The sequence below is a fragment of the Oncorhynchus mykiss genome, chromosome 23 (assembly GCF_013265735.2).
Source record: "Oncorhynchus mykiss isolate Arlee chromosome 23, USDA_OmykA_1.1, whole genome shotgun sequence".
Lineage (NCBI taxonomy): Eukaryota > Metazoa > Chordata > Actinopteri > Salmoniformes > Salmonidae > Oncorhynchus > Oncorhynchus mykiss.
In genome coordinates, this window is record NC_048587.1 from 34232145 (window position 1) to 34251973 (window position 19829).

The 19829-nt window shown below is 42.4% G+C and overlaps 1 protein-coding gene across 33 annotated transcripts in view; it reads right to left on the minus strand.

The window, feature by feature from the left end:
* kcnma1a (potassium large conductance calcium-activated channel, subfamily M, alpha member 1a) overlaps positions 1-19829 on the minus strand; it is a 292474-nt gene that overhangs the window by 55089 nt on the left and 217556 nt on the right. For 15 of the 33 annotated variants that reach the window (XM_036960270.1, XM_036960275.1, XM_036960268.1 and 12 more), the window contains 11 exons: positions 15490-15600; positions 13862-13967; positions 13518-13600; positions 13367-13436; positions 13067-13222; positions 10517-10626; positions 7400-7468; positions 6593-6604; positions 3232-3318; positions 2926-3002; positions 1265-1273 (listed from right to left, as the gene is read on the minus strand). In XM_036960270.1, the coding sequence (XP_036816165.1) occupies positions 1265-1273; positions 2926-3002; positions 3232-3318; positions 6593-6604; positions 7400-7468; positions 10517-10626; positions 13067-13222; positions 13367-13436; positions 13518-13600; positions 13862-13967; positions 15490-15600 (890 nt within the window). The remainder of the gene's footprint in view (positions 1-1264; positions 1274-2925; positions 3003-3231; positions 3319-6592; positions 6605-7399; positions 7469-10516; positions 10627-13066; positions 13223-13366; positions 13437-13517; positions 13601-13861; positions 13968-15489; positions 15601-19829) is intronic. The other 18 variants (XM_036960271.1, XM_036960297.1, XM_036960288.1 and 15 more) reach the window with 3 other exon arrangements.

Consider the following 19829-nt stretch of genomic DNA (forward strand, 5'->3'; position numbering starts at 1 on the left):
TGCATAAAACACAGCCAAGGGTTAATTTATTCAATGATGAAACTAAAGTAAGAGAACTTTTCCCTTTAAAGGTTAAGATACACCTACAGTTAACTGCAACCATAGAGATATTACCATTACTAGTACAGTAACTCCAATCAAATCAATGGGTCTGTGATGGTTGGACCGGCGGCCATTTTGAAATGCAATTTTTTTTACCGTTCTAGTAATTCTATAACAGTCTATGACTGAAACACCCTGTTGCTCATCATATTCTGGCTGAATAGGTTTCTGAGGATGTGTGTCAGTTTCCTTCAATAGGCTACATTCAGGACTGTAAGACATGGCCATCTAGTGGCCAAATGGCAGTACCACATTGGCGCGGAAAATAACTGTCTAATGAAGCTGTTTTCTTTCACTCAGGCCACTGAGGGCAGTGAGTAAAAAAGGGCCTGATGACCATATAGAATTGAAATGCAGTGGGGCTGGGGGCGACGACACTTCAATTCTAAATGCACTGATGAACTAACTATGTGTAATGGTATGACTGGAGCTGGGCAGAGGACTAGAGCACTGGGGGGTGGGAAAGGGACCAGAAGCAGTGAGGGTGGTACGACCAGATTGTTTTAATTGTGTTTTGAAACATTGCTCAATAAGCTGAAATATTTTAAGAACTTCCCACAAGAACACTTTCCGCTTTTCAGAAAATACAGCAGCGTGCAAAATAGCCTCTAAAAATAAAATAAAAAGATCTAAAAAATCAATGACTAATGTTACCTATATCAATCTGTGGGTTTGATATTTCAGATTGTCACCACATCCATGTACAACTTTCTCAGAGTGTGACATTAGAGAGAGGAGGTAAGGAGGACTTAAGGACAGATGACAAAGCTTAGGATTGGGTTTCTAATACAGATCTGTTCAGTTTAACAACCAAATATTGCGACAAAAATAACTTTTTGAAGTGAGTCGAAGAGAGTTCATGTACTTCTATGATAAAATCACACTCCACTCTGTCATCTGAAATGAGCCTGAGGCTGGGCTAGACTATGGGCCTACGAGGAGACACACTAGACAATCAGATGCTGGTTTGAGTTTGGGTTCTGCTGTATTCCTTCAGGTCTGGTCTGAGGCAGGACAGTGTAAAGATGAGAGGCGAGGAGAGGGATGCAAATGCTACACTGGTAACATGCAACATAGAATACAGTATACTATTGGCTGAGAAAGAGAAAAGACACTTGCACTGCACTCTGGGTAGGAGGGAACCCGTGTTTCTTTTACTCACAATAAATCACTACCAGAGAGTGGTTCAAATAAAGAAGTGGTGTTTCCCGGCGGCAGTAGGGGAAGGAAATAACATCAACAAAATGTAAATGGTCATAAAAACATGGAAAAAATAAACAACAATAACAACAGAAACAAAACAGAACAGAAGACAAACTTCCATTCTATTAATAGAACGGTCATCTCTCTAAATGGGGCCCTCCTGTTGGTAATAAAACAGCAATAAGATGGAGACACAGAAACCCCAAATAATCTACAATAGAACTGTCTTGTTTCAGGTACAGTAAATCTAGCATGATTACCAATTACACTATAGGGCCAACCCAAACCGTACTGTGCTGGCTTGGATACATTATGTTCACATTGTCCTTTCCAGCACGGTTCCAGCAACTCTAGTGGATATGTAACCAGGCCAGCCAAGTACAGCTCGGCTTGCCTTGTCTCAGTTATACTGTGAATCAGACAAAACAGGTCTCTGGTTCTCTCTACCTGACAGACTACGAGACCTATAGTGTGAATAATTGAGATGACACAGACAAAGGGAAAGGACGTTGGAGATCATGTGTTTGGGCATAGGCCACTTACTGTAACTGTCACTGACCTTTCTAGATGTACAGAGACTACAGGACGCTAAATTATTTAACATGCTAACATGTTGGGACAAGTGCCCATGTAGGTCAGGTAGTAAATAAGGCCCTGCCTCTGAATTAATGCTTTCAATTCAGGCTATTCAGGAAGTAAACCAAAAATACAACATATTATTTTCCTCAATGAGTTTACTTCCTGAATTAACTGAATTGAAATGGAATTGAACCCAACCCTGGTACACATTCTCTAATTCCCAGTCTGACCAATAGAAATATTAAGTCATATTCCAAGTCATTCACTGCTGGCAGATGTTTTTGGTGGAATGCCTGGCCCAATAAGGTGCTCTGATTCTGTATGGTTGGGCCAATAGGGAGTCTGGTTGTCTGCCCCAATGACCCCTGAGCAGAGGAACGCCATTGGCTCATTTATTCTAACACCTGACTGAGGTCATTAACTCTGCCTGTGTCACAGAGTCACTATGGCGATCTGACAGCCTCCTTCTTCTGCTCAGCTACTCCTGTCATTCTACCTCTCCCTGACATTCACTTCTTCCATCGTTAGCATACTGATGTAGAACTCCCACTCTTTTTTTCTCTCTTTGCCTGTTGTCTCGCTTTCTTTCTCTCTCTGTCTTTTTTGCCCTCCAGACTTCAGTCCACCCTTCTAGCTAGTTTCATCATTATGATACATTCTTGACATGATAGGTTCACATATTCAAAATATAAATTAAATGAAATGAAAAAAAATCTAACAAAATGTACACAATGTTGCCTGTACTGTTTGCTTGGATTGAGAAAATAATACCATAACACATTGATTTCAGACAATGAAGGTTTGAAAGTTGTGATCACAGTTGATACACTCAAAAGGGACTCAAGGTAATCACTGGGGCAATTTCCATTTCCATTTTATCACTGTAAAAGGACATTCCTATGAGAAACAGTAAGGGATATGACAATCTTTATTATAGCATATCCTAATCATACTTCAGGGGATAGGGGAGGGGTTGGGGATGGGAGGGGGTCATGAGAGGGGTGGGTGGTGGTGTTGTGGACGGAGAGTAGCTGTACTCACGTCGTTTGCAGCCGCACTTTTTGATCCGTTTGGGGTCTGTGATGTCGTCGTGACAAGCTTTGCAGTAGAAAAATGCTCTGGGGGGGAAACAGCAGCATAGACATTTATTATCTTGGTTTGCAACTTACACCAATTGAGTTCTATCCATTCCACCAGGTTGAGCTGTGAGCTAGCTTTCACTTTTACCAATGATATTTATAGGAGTTTATTGTCTAATCGCTTTGTACAGTATGGTGACTTTTTTAGCCACCAAGAGAGTGAAGATAGAAAACAGACAAGGCCTTAAACTGAGACTGTGGCCTTTACCTCTTTACTTCTTTGGCATCGCTGGCGATGAAGAACCCCAGAGTTCCTTCCTGCATCTTTACGTGGTTCCCCGGGTTGATGAGGATGCTGGGTAATGGGAGAGATAGATGACATCACGCTCTGTAGGCGCTGTTACGGCCGTTAGAGTCACACTCACACGCTAATCAAGAGGAATGGTACACACACACACACACACACCATCAACCCTCTAGCTGGAGCTACACTACTACAGCGATATAGAATGGCCTGATTGGATTGGTCAAAGGAATCACAGCTTCTGCAGTCTCCAGTTGCTTTGTTTGGAGAGTGGTATGGAATGGAAGTACTGTAAATGCTATCAGTGTGAGCTAGTAGGCCACTGTATGGAGGTGGGTATTTGTTCAAGTGTTATTGTGTCGAAAAACAGCTTGCTTCTTCCATTGTTTCCATGTTCAGCCACCTTCTCTGAGGCTACTCACACAGATGGACAGAATGCGCAACAGCATGAGTTGGTTTGTACATTTTAATTATTTTCTTTTTCACCATGGTTCTGATTGGCTTGGATGGGGTTTGGGGCAGGGTTAGGAGGGATGTGGGAGGGGGGGGGGGGGGCAGAAAGAATTAAAATTGTTGTTATGGAGTGGTTTCAGTCTCAGAAGTCAGAGCCAATCAGCTATCAGAATGATGTAACGAGTGTGTTACACTACAGTTAGATACTGTTACCTGGGTTAGTACTGGACAGTGGAAGGCAAGGGAATGAACAGCCCTCGGACTAAGACTACAGAGGAATAGGAATCATCTGCTATAGGCTTAAGTGTTGTTATATAGTGTATTATAGTATTGTTAAAGTACTGCTACAGTACTGCTTTAGTGTATTATAGTATTGTTATAGCACTGCTTTAGGGTATTATAGTATTGTTATAGTACTAAGAAATGTGATATGATATGCATTTTTTCTTTAGGTTATCAGTGTCCATGTTGATTTATCAGGGAGAACAAATTAATAACCAAGAATCTGAGGGAAAATGGCAATGTAATATTATCTAATGGATAAGTAATATTCATACTCAAATTCGTTCTAACCCCTAACACTGTAACCCCTAACCTCACAGACCCTAAAACTGTATCCGCAAACATATGTCTACAGTAAAGAAGATAATGTAGATTTGGATGGTGTGTGTGTGTAGGGTGCCTGTATGGACTGGCTGTATCATTCCCCCTGAATTAGACTGAGACGAGAGTGGACGATACATACACCCAGTTCATTAATGGTTACCTGTGGGTAGGAATCATCAATGATGGGAGTGCAGACAGACTAACAAACGGAACACACAGACCGACAGTCAGGGGACGACAACCCTGGCCTCCGAGCCCAGACGAAAGGGAAATGAATAATACTTTACTTTAGGAATACTTTCCTAACTTATTTTGATAATACTTAACAAATATTTGACTTCTTGTTTTATGAATACTATACTTTGCAAATAGTTTACTTTACTAAGGCTTTATTATACTTTACAAATTTGACTAATCCTGTGTTTTACTAATACTTCATTGTATTTTTATGCTTGACTGACTTGCTAATACCTGATTTTACTTTATTCACCTTTTAATTTACTAATACGTTATTTTACTTTACCAACTCTTTAATTTACTAATACGTTATTTTACCAACTCTTTAATTTATTAATTATTCACTGTCATTCAATGTTCGGCCTTCATACATTAAATGTTTTTAGTTTTTGGTACTTTGGTACTGTTTAGACAGATTTTAGACAACTTATCTATACCAACATTATACTGTGTCAAAGTGCACGCAGGCTCAGAAAATAGCTGAGAGCAGCTGAAAACTACAGACTAATTTGCAAATGATTAAAAAAAATCTTTCCTCTGGGCTCTACAAACAACGTACTTAAACAAGAAGGGGGCGATTGGATCAATTATAAAGCTGTAATCAATAGCAACAGCAAAATAACATGATATTCTGCTAAACTTAAGTTTAGAGTTGCCCTATTGAGCTTTATACCAGATAGAATGGCCCCAGCGTAGAAAACAGGAATCACGTTCGACATGCTGTTTCGGGAAAATACAAAATAAACTAACAAAGCCACTACAAAAAAAAAAAACACATTGCTGCCCAAATCTGAGATTTCACATAGTTTACACATTTCAGATCTAATAACTAAGAAATGAAACAAAATGTATTTTTTCTCCAATTATGCATAGAGGCACAAACTGTATCAAAACCTCATATTATGAGCAACAAGGCAAGCATCCCATATGATAGTGTTATTACATGCAGTTACCAAACAGTGTAAAACAGACCAGGCATAGCCACCGCAGTACAGATAAAGAGACAGGTACGTAGATGCAGACTGTTGCAGTAACTTCTGTGCAGTTGGATTGTTTTCTTAAACACCAAACTGACAGGAAGTGACTTCATTTGATAACATCTACTCAGAGACACACAGGTATGGGGGGTACATGGTGACTGACACGCACACAAGCTTACGCACACACGCACGCACACGCACGCACAGAAAGCAAACCGTATCCACACACATATGACAAAACAGTAAGAAAGGGATGAAATGTATGAAGATGATTTGCAGCACCCATGGAAAACGTGGCCTAAAACTTCCATAGGATAAATGTTAAGTTATCCAAAGTCAATGGTCCCATGCCTTGAATAAGATATGACATGGTTTAACAAATGCTGTTGGTATTGTAAAAATCTATAAAACATGCATTTGTGTCAAACTGCAATGACATAATCAATCCACCGATTCCATAATATTGCAGAAATGTGCAACAAATCAACAATAGCCTAATCCATGATAAACCCTTCTGGGGTTCAGACATCAACAATCTGTTTCCCGACTGATAAGTGAGATGACACTATCAAATCTATAATAATATGAAGTAGTGTTGTGATGATGAGCATAGCACAAAAATAAAGAAACACCCGGGAAGAAAATTATAATCAGTTTGGCAAAGTTCGCACACAGTTACGACTGACTGAGGACACTGAAAAAGAACTGAAGTGAGAGAGAAATTAAGCAGAACGACTGAAACGCGAGACAGAAAGAAACTCAAAACAGGAGGTAGAAATGGAGGGGATGGTGTTAGCCTGGGCACGTCGACAACATCAGACAAATCAACAAGAGTTACAAACGAGTCAAATTCAACTATCCTCTCTCTGCCTGCAAAGAAGTTAGTGCATTAGGCACAAGGAACACAATCAAAGATAGAGTGAGACATTGGCCCGTTTTGATATAGGGTTTGGAAATGGATCCTTAGGAAACATGACCCAAAGTCAGAAGCTCTAAAGTGGTGGCGATAGGGTTGAACTTTGGAGGGAAAGATAAGGAAGAGGGCATACCGCTTTCGGCTTCTGCAAACAACAAGAAAACAACCTCAAATCAAACAGTTGTTATTAACATAAAAGGAGAGATGAAAAATCATATTATGAATGTGTCTCAATATGACTCAATTTGCTGTCCTTCTACCTTCTGATGGGGAAATGAAAGTGCTTGCTGTAGCACTCTGTGAAAAAGTTGAAGACCTTCATATCACTTAGTAAACCAGAAGGTTGAAGATCTAGAAGAGCTGATCTTGTTACACATATTGCATCTGTGAAATCATTTACTTCTGCTATCAGAGAGATATGCAGTTCAGATGGCACTGAGAATGGTGGCACTATGTAGTGGAAAAAAGCCTGGCATGACCAAACTAAATGCCTCACGATACCATGTCCAGGTGCAAGCACACTACAAAAAGGCTGAGCAAAAGTTTAAAAATAAATGTTTTTCAAAATATATAACAAGTTAGTTAGACATGACTTATTCAATAGTGATTTCATAATATAGTAAAAACTAAACTAAAACAACTCCACTATAAACGCATTATTTGCACAAAACCAGTTCACACTGCTGTTGGGGTGGGTGGGATTTATAGTAGTATTTCATGTTAATAGTTAGCCAGTTAATAGTACCATATAGTGTTAATGGTTTTCATGGTTCAACACAGAGACAACTATTTACAGATAAATCTTGAAAGACATCCTAAGATTTAAAAAGGTTCTGGGATGTTACAGAAAGAGAGGTTCAGTGGTGATATACAGAGCAAGAGCAGCCACATTGTCCTGTACAACACAGAGAGAAACAGACAGAAACACAGAGACACAAACCTGCTCTCTCCCAGCTCCGACTTGTTCTCGATGGCGATAAGCAACAGCTTCAGCTTCACGTAGCACAGCCTGACACAGACAGACACACAGACACACACACACACAGAGGATTGTCAGGGAATGGTATGCCTCTTCAAGGTTCTACATTATATAGTTACTATTTCAACATTACCAATAGTTTCAAATTAAAATGTTCATTTTCTTTTATATTATATTAATTTACTCTTAATGTCATTGTCCTCCTCTATCTACCAACTATTCTTCAGCAGTTGTAGGAGGACCAGGGAACAAAAGTGGTTGTAGCAGTACCAGGGAACAAAACAGTGGTTGTAGCAGTACCAGGGACAGAACAGTGGTTGTAGCAATACCAGGAAACAGAACAGTGGTTGTAGCAGGACCAGGGCACAAAACAGTGGTTGTAGCAGTACCAGGGAACAGAACAGTGGTTGTAGCAGTACCAGGGACAGAACAGTGGTTGTAGCAGGACCAGGGACAGAACAGTGGTTGTAGCAGTACCAGGGACAGAACAGTGGTTGTAGCAGGACCAGGGAACAGAACAGTGGTTGTAGCAGTACCAGGGAACAGAACAGTGGTTGTAGCAGTACCAGGGAACAAAACAGTGGTTGTAGCAGTACCAGGGACAGAACAGTGGTTGTAGCAGTACCAGGGAACAGAACAGTGGTTGTAGCAGTACCAGGAACAGAACAGTGGTTGTAGCAGTACCAGGGACAGAACAGTGGTTGTAGCAGGACCAGGGAACAGAACAGTGGTTGTAGCAGTACCAGGGACAGAACAGTGGTTGTAGCAGTACCAGGGACAGAACAGTGGTTGTAGCAGGACCAGGGCACAAAACAGTGGTTGTAGCAGGACCAGGGAACAGAACAGTGGTTGTAGCAGGACCAGGGACAGAACAGTGGTTGTAGAAGTACCAGGGAACAGAACAGTGGTTGTAGCAGGACCAGGGAACAGAACAGTGGTTGTAGCAGTACCAGGGAACAGAACAGTGGTTGTAGCAGTACCAGGGAACAGAACAGTGGTTGTAGCAGGACCAGGGAACAGAACAGTGGTTGTAGCAGTACCAGGGAACAGAACAGCAGTTGTAGCAGTACCAGAGACAGAACAGCGGTTGTAGCAGTACCAGGGAACAAAACAGCGGTTGTAGCAGGACCAGGGACAGAACAGCAGTTGTAGCAGTACCAGGGACAGAACAGTGGTTGTAGCAGTACCAGGGAACAGAACAGTGGTTGTAGCAGTACCAGGGAACAGAACAGCGGTTGTAGCAGTACCAGGGACAGAACAGTGGTTGTAGCAGGACCAGGGAACAGAACAGTGGTTGTAGCAGGACCAGGGAACAGAACAGTGGTTGTAGCAGGACCAGGGAACAGAACAGTGGTTGTAGCAGTACCAGGGAACAGAACAGTGGTTGTAGCAGGACCAGGGAACAGAACAGTGGTTGTAGCAGGACCAGGGAACAGAACAGTGGTTGTAGCAGTACCAGGGAACAGAACAGTGGTTGTAGCAGTACCAGGGAACAGAACAGGGGTTGTAGCAGTACCAGGGAACAGAACAGGGGTTGTAGCAGTACCAGGGAACAGAACAGGGGTTGTAGCAGTACCAGGGAACAGAACAGGGGTTGTAGCAGTACCAGGGACAGAACAGTGGTTGTAGCAGTACCAGGGAACAGAACAGGGGTTGTAGCAGTACCAGGGACAGAACAGTGGTTGTAGCAGGACCAGGGAACAGAACAGTGGTTGTAGCAGTACCAGGGAACAAAACAGTGGTTGTAGCAGTACCAGGGAACAGAACAGTGGTTGTAGCAGTACCAGGGAACAGAACAGGGGTTGTAGCAGTACCAGGGAACAGAACAGGGGTTGTAGCAGTACCAGGGAACAGAACAGTGGTTGTAGCAGTACCAGGGAACAAAACAGTGGTTGTAGCAGTACCAGGGACAGAACAGTGGTTGTAGCAGTACCAGGGAACAGAACAGTGGTTGTAGCAGTACCAGGGAACAAAACAGTGGTTGTAGCAGTACCAGGGAACAAAACAGTGGTTGTAGCAGTACCAGGGACAGAACAGTGGTTGTAGCAGTACCAGGGAACAGAACAGTGGTTGTAGCAGTACCAGGGAACAAAACAGTGGTTGTAGCAGTACCAGGGAACAGAACAGCGGTTGTAGCAGTACCAGGGACAGAACAGTGGTTGTAGAAGTACCAGGGACAGAACAGTGGTTGTAGAAGTACCAGGGACAGAACAGCGGTTGTAGCAGTACCAGGGAACAAAACAGCGGTTGTAGCAGTACCAGGGAACATTACAGCGGTTGTAGCAGTACCAGGGACAGAACAGTGGTTGTAGCAGTACCAGGGACAGAACAGTGGTTGTAGCAGTACCAGGGACAGAACAGTGGTTGTAGCAGTACCAGGGAACAGAACTGCAGTTGTAGCAGTACCAGGGACAGAACAGCAGTTGTAGCAGTACCAGGGACAGAACAGTGGTTGTAGCAGTACCAGGGACAGAACAGCAGTTGTAGCAGTACCAGGGACAGAACAGCAGTTGTAGCAGTACCAGGGACAGAACAGCAGTTGTAGCAGTACCAGAGACAGAACAGCGGTTGTAGCAGTACCAGGGAACAAAACAGCGGTTGTAGCAGTACCAGGGACAGAACAGCAGTTGTAGCAGTACCAGGGACAGAACAGTGGTTGTAGCAGTACCAGGGAACAGAACAGTGGTTGTAGCAGTACCAGGGAACAGAACAGCGGTTGTAGCAGTACCAGGGAACAGAACAGCAGTTGTAGCAGTACCAGGGAACAGAACAGCGGTTGTAGCAGGACCAGGGACAGAACAGCGGTTGTAGCAGTACCAGGGAACAGCACAGCGGTTGTAGCAGTACCAGGGAACAGAACAGCGGTTGTAGCAGTACCAGGGACAGAACAGCGGTTGTAGCAGTACCAGGGAACAGAACAGCGGTTGTAGCAGTACCAGGGAACAGCACAGCGGTTGTAGCAGTACCAGGGACAGAACAGCGTTTGTACAGCAGCAGTAAAACAGAGCAGCAGAATGTAGCAGAGAGAGTTACCCATACCAGCCCAAGGACTAAATCACTGTGGTGTGTCATACTTACTCACAGACTGCTGGGAAGGAGAGCCCCACAAAGGCACTGGACAGATACTCTGTGTACATCTCATTAGCTACCCCTTCTAAATAGTACTTCTGCCACGTATCCTCTTCAATCTGAGAAGCAACAAGCACAACATACATATATAAATATGTAAAGATACATATAAAGACATATATAAATACGTAAAGACACATATAAAGACATATATAAGTACGTAAAGATACATATAAATACATATATAAATACGTAAAGACACATATAAAGACATAAAAATACATATACAAATGGAAAATGTGTATAGTAGTAACTTGAGCACAGTTATAAGCCACTTATAAGCCCATCCTCAATAGCAGTCTCTTAGTGATGGAGGAGAAGACACTTTGATGAACTGCAGACACAGTCAGATCCTTAGACCATAATGAAACTGTATCCATGTCTCTTTATCATAACTACACCCCATCCTAACTGCTGTACAGGCTTTAATATGGGACTCAGAACACACTTCCTCTATAACTAACACACACACACGCCTCGCCTGTTTGGGTAAGAGCAATTGGTCAGGCATCTTTAGGTGAACACTAATCGAGGGGATCCTGCGGAGATGGCATCCATTATATTGTGTGTGTGTGTGTGTGCGTATGTGTGTATTTTTGGGTCTCTCATTAGCACCTTTCACTAACTTTCTGGTTCTCTTCCTGTTTCAATCACCTGTGATGACAAATCGCCATGACGACGGCCTTTTATCGCCCTGGTAACAAAACAAGGCCTGATGAACTTCATCCAGATCTGACCAGACATCCCTCCTTTCCCATTCACACACAGGCTCATTACAGACGTCTGCAGCAGAATGTGTCAGAACTGAACTATTTCTCCATGATGTGTACCAAAAGGCACCATATTCCCTATATAGCGCTATGGGCCCTGGTCAAAAGTAGTGCACTAAATAGGGAATAGGATGCCATTTGGAACGCATTCTCTGTAATTACCTAGTAAGAGTTGTGCTGAGAAAAGCTGTCAGACACATCACTCTTCACCTAGTTAAGAAGCCTCACAATAATCGGTCCTCAAGTGCAACCCACCATGCACTATAAGCATTCCGTTTCTAGCGTTGTGCCTTTAGGTTCATATGTTTATGGAGGTCTCTAAGTCGAAGGCATGCTGACAGAATCAGAAGAGGCCACCTCTATTACAGAACTATTTTAATTACTCCTGTCCTCTCTCTCAACCGCACAATGGTGCCATTCAAAATGGATCACATTAGCATTTATGATAGATTTTGAATAATTTCATGTTCTTCGGTCATTCACATCGACTCTCTGTTGCCAACTATTTTAATAATATACAGTATTCCATGTGTATTCATCCTGCTATTAAACCAGAGATGGTATGGTTTGAATATAGCGTTTTAGTTGACTTTGAGTGAAGCAAGGGCGTGCTGACTTGGTGACAGTATATTATGTACAAGTTGTTTCACTAGGCTTGGCCTAGCATGAGTTCTGACTGAATAGGGCTGTATCGCTTCACAACTCATCAAATAATGGTAACAATGATACTGTAGCTCTTCATTTCTTCCTCTCATGTGAAGTGATTCCTCCCTTCTTTGTCAGATGTTCATGCGGGCTACATCATATCCACTGAGCTGCCATAGACGATGAGGGATGACTTTCCTGAAAGCTTTGCAGCTGCCATATGGTAGATGATGAAAGCCGAACGTTTTAAATCCCTCTTTAATGAGGACAATGCCTTTTCATTCACAGCTTAGATCCCCGTTTATGGTTTAGCATCGATAGTCCATCTTTTCTACATTTCTTAGTCTGTTTTCATACAGGAAATATGGCCAGCAGATGTTTCTTCTCCATCCTGATCTTCGTCAGCCCACTCTTTATAAACTTCTCCATTATCTTTACGACAAGAAGACCAGCTCTTTCATATAGGGGAGCACCTCTGCAATGCTGAGTGCCAAATATCCTACAAATTATATATGATAAATCAGACTGACTGAAAGACCGTTACGATTCTGAATGAAAACACTCACTCAGAAGACCAGAGCTCAGTCCTCCCATGGAATCACTTACAGTATCTATCCTGTAGTACTACAGTAAATACCAAAGTAAAACAACATTGTGAACAGGTTGTGTTAATGTTAAATTACTATTATTGTGTCAACGTTACCTCTTCTGACAGACCTCATTGTGAAAAGGTTGTGTTAGGGCTAGATTCAATCCCATCACCCCTTTTCGGCTATTCTAAAGGCCACATTTACAAGTTTGCGGAGACCACATTCACCTTAAATACTTCATGCTGTATGTTGGCTCAAACGGAAATTACCCTTAAATGTCAATCATGCTATAACGTGGATCTTCTGCGGACCAGATTGAATCTAGGCCTTAATGTTACCTTACTGTTATTGTGTCAACATTATCTCGATGACAGACATTGTGAAAGGGTTGCGTTAATGTTACCGTGCTGACATTGCGTCAAATAATTTGTGCTAATGTTCCCTTACTGATATTGATTTGTGAAAAGGTCATGTTAATGTTGTATCAACGTTACCTCGATGAAAGACCTCATGGAGAAGAGATTGGCAAGCATGGTGGAGAGGCCCTGGGCTAGACAGCTCTGAGCTATGAAGCCAGCCTTCAGCTCTGCTAGACAGATCGCATCATCCCCCTCCTTCCAGTTCCAGCTAGGAATGTTGAGCAGGTGAGCCTACACACGCGCACACACGCACGCACGCACACACACACGCACACGCACGCACACGCACACATTACACATCTCCAAAGACGTTTAAACCATAGTTATCTTATGTTGATCATTACAGGAAGCATAGGAGTGATGTGCTGACCCTACCTTGTTATGGTATTGTAACATTTGAGTGATAATTCGTATCTTGGGGGAATAGTTCTTGATAGAGATGACCCTACAAATTCAAAAATATATATTGAACACATACTGTAAACAGTCCTCTCTCCAGATTTGTTATCATCATCATCATCATTACCTCATGATGTTGGAGGCATCTTCAGCATCGGGATCTGGACAGTATTTATTAGCCAGAATCAGACAGGCGTCTGCTGACTCAATCTATACAAGGAACGATAAAGAGTTAGAAAATACACAGCAGAAACCCTCTCACCTTTAAATATTCACATTTTAACCCAAAATTGATCTTCCTCAGGTCAAAGCAAAGGTCCAACTTGGATTGAAACGTTGTCATTCTTAGATGGTGGGATCAGGAGCATTGGCCTTTTTGAGTATTTTCTTGTTTTCACACACAGCCTTTCACCTTGTAACTACAGTACGGTGTAATATGATTTATAACAGCAGTACATGCCAGTACAGTACCTTCACTCGGGCCAGATCGTGAGGGTTGAGAACAGATCCCTGGTAGAACTCCACTTGGGTAAAGTGGCGTTTGAACAAGGCTTCCAGCTCAAGATTAGGGGAAATACTACAGGAGCAGCGAGTGAGAGAGTGAAAGAGAAAGAGAGTGATAGTGCAAGGACATATACATGTTGGAATTTGAAGTTGTTAACTAATGAAGCAGAAACTCTTTCCGAGTGACTCACAAGCAGTGTGCTCTGTACTATACTCAATCAAGGGGTTGGATCCCATAAAAAAAAAGACATACACTACATGGCCAAATGTATGTGGACACCTGCTAGTCAAACATCTCATTCCAAAATCATGGGCATTAATATGGAGTTGGATCCCCCTTCGTTGTTATAACAGCCTCCACTCTTCTGGGAAGGCTGTCCACAGGATATTGGAACATTGGTGCGGGTACTTGTTTCCATTCAGCCACAAGAGCATTAGTGAGGTCGGGCACTGATGTTTGATGATTAGGCCTGGCTTGCAGTCGGCGTTCCAAATCCCAAAGGCCAGTCAAGTTCTTCCACACCGATCTTGACAAACCATTTCTGTATTGACCTCGCTTTGTGCACAGGGGCATTGTCATGCAAACAGGAAAGGGCCTTCCCCCAAACTGTTTCCATAAAGTTGGAAGCACAGAATTGTCTAGAATGTCAGTGTATGCTGTACCATTAAGATTTCCCTGCACTGTAACTAAGCGGCCTAGCCCTGAACCATGAAAAAGAGCCCCAGACCATTATTACTCCACCATACTTTACAGTTGGCACTATGCATTTGTGCAGGTAGCATTCTCCTGGCATCCGCCAAACCCAGATTTGTCCATTGGACTGGCAGATGGTAAGTGTGATTCATCACTCCAGAGAATGCATTTCCACTGCGGCGAGCTTTACGCCACTCCAGCGAGCTTTACACTACTCTAGCCGATGCTTGGCATTGCGCATGGTGATCTAAGGCTTGTGTGTGGCTGCTCGGACATGGAAACCCATTTCATGAAGTTCCCGTCGAACAGTTATTGTGCTGACTTTGCTGCCAGAGGCAGTTTGTAACTCGTAGTGAGTGTCGCAACCGAGGACAGATGATTTTTATGTGCTTCGCGCTTCTGCACTCAGCAGTCCCGTCCTGTGAGCTTGTGTGGCCTACCACTTCACAGCTGAACCGTTGTTGGTCTTAGACGTTTCCACTTCACAATATCAGCACTTTCAGCTGATCGGGGAAGCTCTAATCGGGCAGAAATTTGATGAACTGACTTGTTGGAAAGGTGGCATCCTATGACAGTGACACATTGAAAGTCACTGAGCTCTTCAGTACGAGCCATTCTACTGCCAATGTTTGTCTATGGAGATTGCATGGCTGTGTGTACGATTTTATACACCTAACAGCAACGGTTGTGGCTGAATTAGCCGAATCCACTAATTTGAAGGGGTGTCCACATAGTTTTGTATATATAGTGTAGATGTTTGATGCATACTTTATAAATACATTAGACCCCACATTTTAAAAAAGGGTCATGAGAGAAATTCCTATGCTTTATGTTTATAAAAAATATTTTTTACATTTTGCAATGTAATGGTTTAAATTCAGGGAGCGAAACATGTACTTACTTATGGAGAAAAACAATTTCTACATTGACATCATCCCTGTCCTTGTGTAGGAAGTCTTTGAGGAAGTTGGAGACACTTTCGAGCGTTATATGACCACAGACCACAATGTGCCTGGAGAAAGGGGGGTGGGGTGAAATCAACCTGAGCAAGGCAACATAAATCACAACTAACACAGGAATGCCCCGAAAAGAACACACACATCATACCAAAGCACTCTCAACTCTAATTCCCAATAAAAAAACATTTGTGTCAGAAAAATATATTCAGAAAACTAGACATTACTTTTGTTGTTTTTTCAGTAAAAGAAAACAAATCCCCACAAGAGTGAAAAACGTAGTTTCCCCCTCCATGACATGATGTGTGCAACCAAACCCTGAACTTTAAGGAGACCTAAAATATAATCCTACAGTACACATTCGGGTACACATTCTGGTTTAGATTGTCATCCGTCCCCTTGGGTCAAACCGACCCTCTGAGAGCCGAATACATGTTGACAAACACATGTACATCAATACACGCACGCTTTCATACAAGGCATTACTAAAAGCCTTCTAAAGTGGTTTCTTGGTCTGCGGCTGACAGGACCTCTAAACAGAACTTGAAGCTGGTTGACGTGTGGATGGCAGGATAGTGTGTTTAAGTGAAGTGGAGTTCTATGTCAGACATAGAGCACTGCTGACTTCTGGGAGGAAGATGGATTTAGACAGATAGGGGATAGATCGGACTGGGATCATGACTGGGGTCGTGACCTTGTTTGTCCAATGGTTCCACTCTGGGCTCCAGTGTCAGATGGTGATGATCCAGTGATCCACTCTCCAGAGAGAGAGGCTCTCAGATAGAGGGTTTCACAGTAATACTCACATAGGATCTTCACTCATACCAGAGTAGATTTGAGTCAGTTTAAACACATATGCATCTCCTAGTCACTGTAACATATCGAGCCTGTTCAGGTGACTGAAAATACATATTATTTCGTTCTGTTCTCCAGCACAAAGCAAAGATTTTGCAAGCTGCCTAGGGGAGGGTTTCCCAATGCCTCCATAGTTAAAGTAGTATGTTGATACACTACATAATCAAACTAATCCACAGGATTAAAGACCGTTTGAACTGTGCAGCTTTACCAATGGTCTCATTTGTACTGCGGTAGGAAAAACCAACTCAACGTCGTCGAGCCAATGTTCGACGTCACACCTCAAATGAAGAGAAACCCAAACATGCTCTTGTTGAGTCCAGCCTCTTGTCATCAAGGGGATTACATTGGACACAGAGACGGCGAACTACCCTAATTGCCCGAAAAAGACCTGTAAGACAATCTGTGTAATTACAATGTCTCTATTCAAGAGATGCCACAAGACAAGAAATGCCACAAGACAAGAGATGCCAGATGACAATTCGCTTCTGCAGCTCTGTCCCTGTATGCGATTGGTGGAGCAGTTAGACTGTCTGTGCATTGGGTTACTGACTGAAGAACTGTGGTCTGGCCTGATCACTACAAGACCTAACTCATCAGGCTCAATATGTTCTAACGGAAACAAACACTGATCCAAACCCATGTTCTCATACTGGGAGAAGATGAGACCATTGGATGATACATGAACTCCTGTTGTATATGCAAGACTGTAAGAGTGTGAGTGAATTCTCTCAGCTGTGTGAATATGAACGGTACGGAAGTCCATATGAGTTCCAGTCCAGATCAGTGTGTCCAAAGTGGCATTGAAACACATTGAAGAGGTCTAAAGCAGACTGATGCATATTTAAGTGGACTGAAGCAGACTGAGGCCAGGCTAAGGCAGACTGATGCAGGCTGAAGCAGATTGAGGTGGTCATGGCCAGAAGAAAGGAGTAGACTGATCTGATCTGGTGGACACCTGGTAGACATGGTGACAACACATGGCCTGGTAGCCATTGAACACAATGATCTTCACAGATCTGGCCTTCATTCCATGAAGTGTTTAGAAGAGCAGCGGTGATTGCATGGTGGGCCCTGGACTAACTATCCAGTGATGTGACGAGGCTGTGAGCTCTCTGGTGAGATCAGATGATGAGCAGAGGTCTCAGTGAGATGTCAACAGCCATTGGCAGAAGATGATGTGTCCCATTCAGGGAGACAAAAACATCAGTCATGTTTTCCTACTCCCAATGTCCTGAAGTCATCTTCAGAGGCTGAGTACAGTATATGGGATTTGTGCAGCGTAGTAAATGGTTTATTGTGGCTCCGCATTAAGACAGGTGCGGGAGCACTCACACACTCTCTCTCACACACACACACACACACACACAAACCGAGTTCATCTCAGACATCTCATATCCATGTACACTACCGTTCAGAAATGTGGAGTCACTTAGAAATGTCGCCTTTTTTTGTCCATTAAAATAACATCAAATTGATCAGAAATACAGTATAGACATTGTTAATGTTGTAAATGACTATTGTAGCTGAAAACAGCAGATTTTTTTATGGAATATCTACATAGGCGTACAGAGGCCCATTATCAGCAACCATCACTCCTGTGTTCCAATGGCACGTTGTGTTAGCTAATCCAAATGTATCATTTTAAAAGGCTAATTGATCATTAGAAAACCCTTTTGCAATTATGTTAGCATAGCTGAAAACTGTTGGTCTGATAAAAGAAGCAATAAAACTGGCCTTCTTTAGAACAGTTGAGTATCTTGAGCATCAGCATTTGTGGGCCAGAAACAAATAACTTTCTTCTGAAACCAATCAGTCTATTCTTGTTCTGAGAAATTAATGCTATTCCATGTGAGAAATTGGCAAGAAACTGAAGATCTCATACAACGCTGTGTACTACTCCCTTCATAGAATAGGGCAAACTGGCCCTAACCAGAATAGAAAGAGCAGTGGGAGGCCCCGGTGCACAACTGAGCAAGAGGACATGTACATTAGAATTTCTAGTTTGATAAACAGATGCCTCACAAGTCCTCAACTGGCAGCTTCATTAAATAGTACCCACAAAACACCAGTCTCAACGTCAACAGTGAAGAGGCGACTCTGGGATGCTGGCCTTCTAGGCAGAGTTGCAAAGAATAGCCATACAGTATCTCAGAATGGTCAATAAAAATAAAAACACAAACACTGGACAGAGGATCTCTGCCTAGAAGGCCAGCTACAATAGTCATTTACAACATTAACAATGTCGACTCTGTATTTCTGATCAATTTGATGTTATTTTAAATGGACAAAAAAATTGCTTTTCCTTCAAAAACAAGTGCCACCAAATATTTGAACGGTAGTGTATATATGAGTTATCAGTGGAGCTTGACAGATTTTTAAAGCGAAACCATTGTTGGGAGTATATAGCTTCAGTTGACTTCATTGCAGAATGGACAAACTACTGATAATTTTGCCTATTGGTGTGCCAGGGCTAGCATTATAAACAACAGCACAGTATCCAAGTCAAGCAAGGTATTTGGCTATATATTTAAGGAGTAGTAAGGATACGATTCAAAATCTATTCATTGGTTTGCAAAAAATATAACTTCCTTTAGGCTTATTCGACCTTGGACTTAAACACAAAAACTCAAGATGTGTGTACAATCACGGTGGCACAGAACATATGAGAAAATATTACACACAAATACCAAGTGCCACAATAGAAGGTGCACAGCATCACACTAAAATGCACAAGGGAAGTCTGAGAACATGCATTACAGACCATGCAGGATTTCAACCTAACAAACCATATCATCAGAAACACATCAAATACTTCACCACAGCAAACAGACAGCTCAAACACCAGCAACAGAGGCCACACCATTGATATCGCTCTGATCCATTGGCTGATACTATAGGATGCAGAAAGAATGGCACCAAAACAAACATATCTCTTGTGTCTTTCACTCAACAGCGGCCTCTATCTCTGCAACTAGTGAAACACGGTGTAGCATTAAAAATAAATTTTGCCTCAGAAACAAGGAAGATACATTTGGATGCTATCTAACCTGAATACTGGAGATATTATTCATACTCTAATGTTACTCATGTAGGTAATTCATGTAGTTTATTCATGTTCAGTATCACATTAATTATGGTATTTATTTATGTTAATACATCGTGCATTAAATTCCCTAATGCGTACTGTACATATTATATAATATGTTTGACTGGGATGAGAGTCTCCAGGTCTCCACACCTCAGACTACAAGCCCTCACAGGCCTACATAGAACTAACACATTCAGAGTACTGCAGGGTTCAGCCAGGGATTAGCCCAGTTTCCATACCAGTCCCTCTGTTTCAGTGGGGGCTAATGGAAACCACAGAGCCCTAATAAGAACCACAGTGCAGTCGAGAGCCAACAGAACGCTCGTTGTTATGACATCA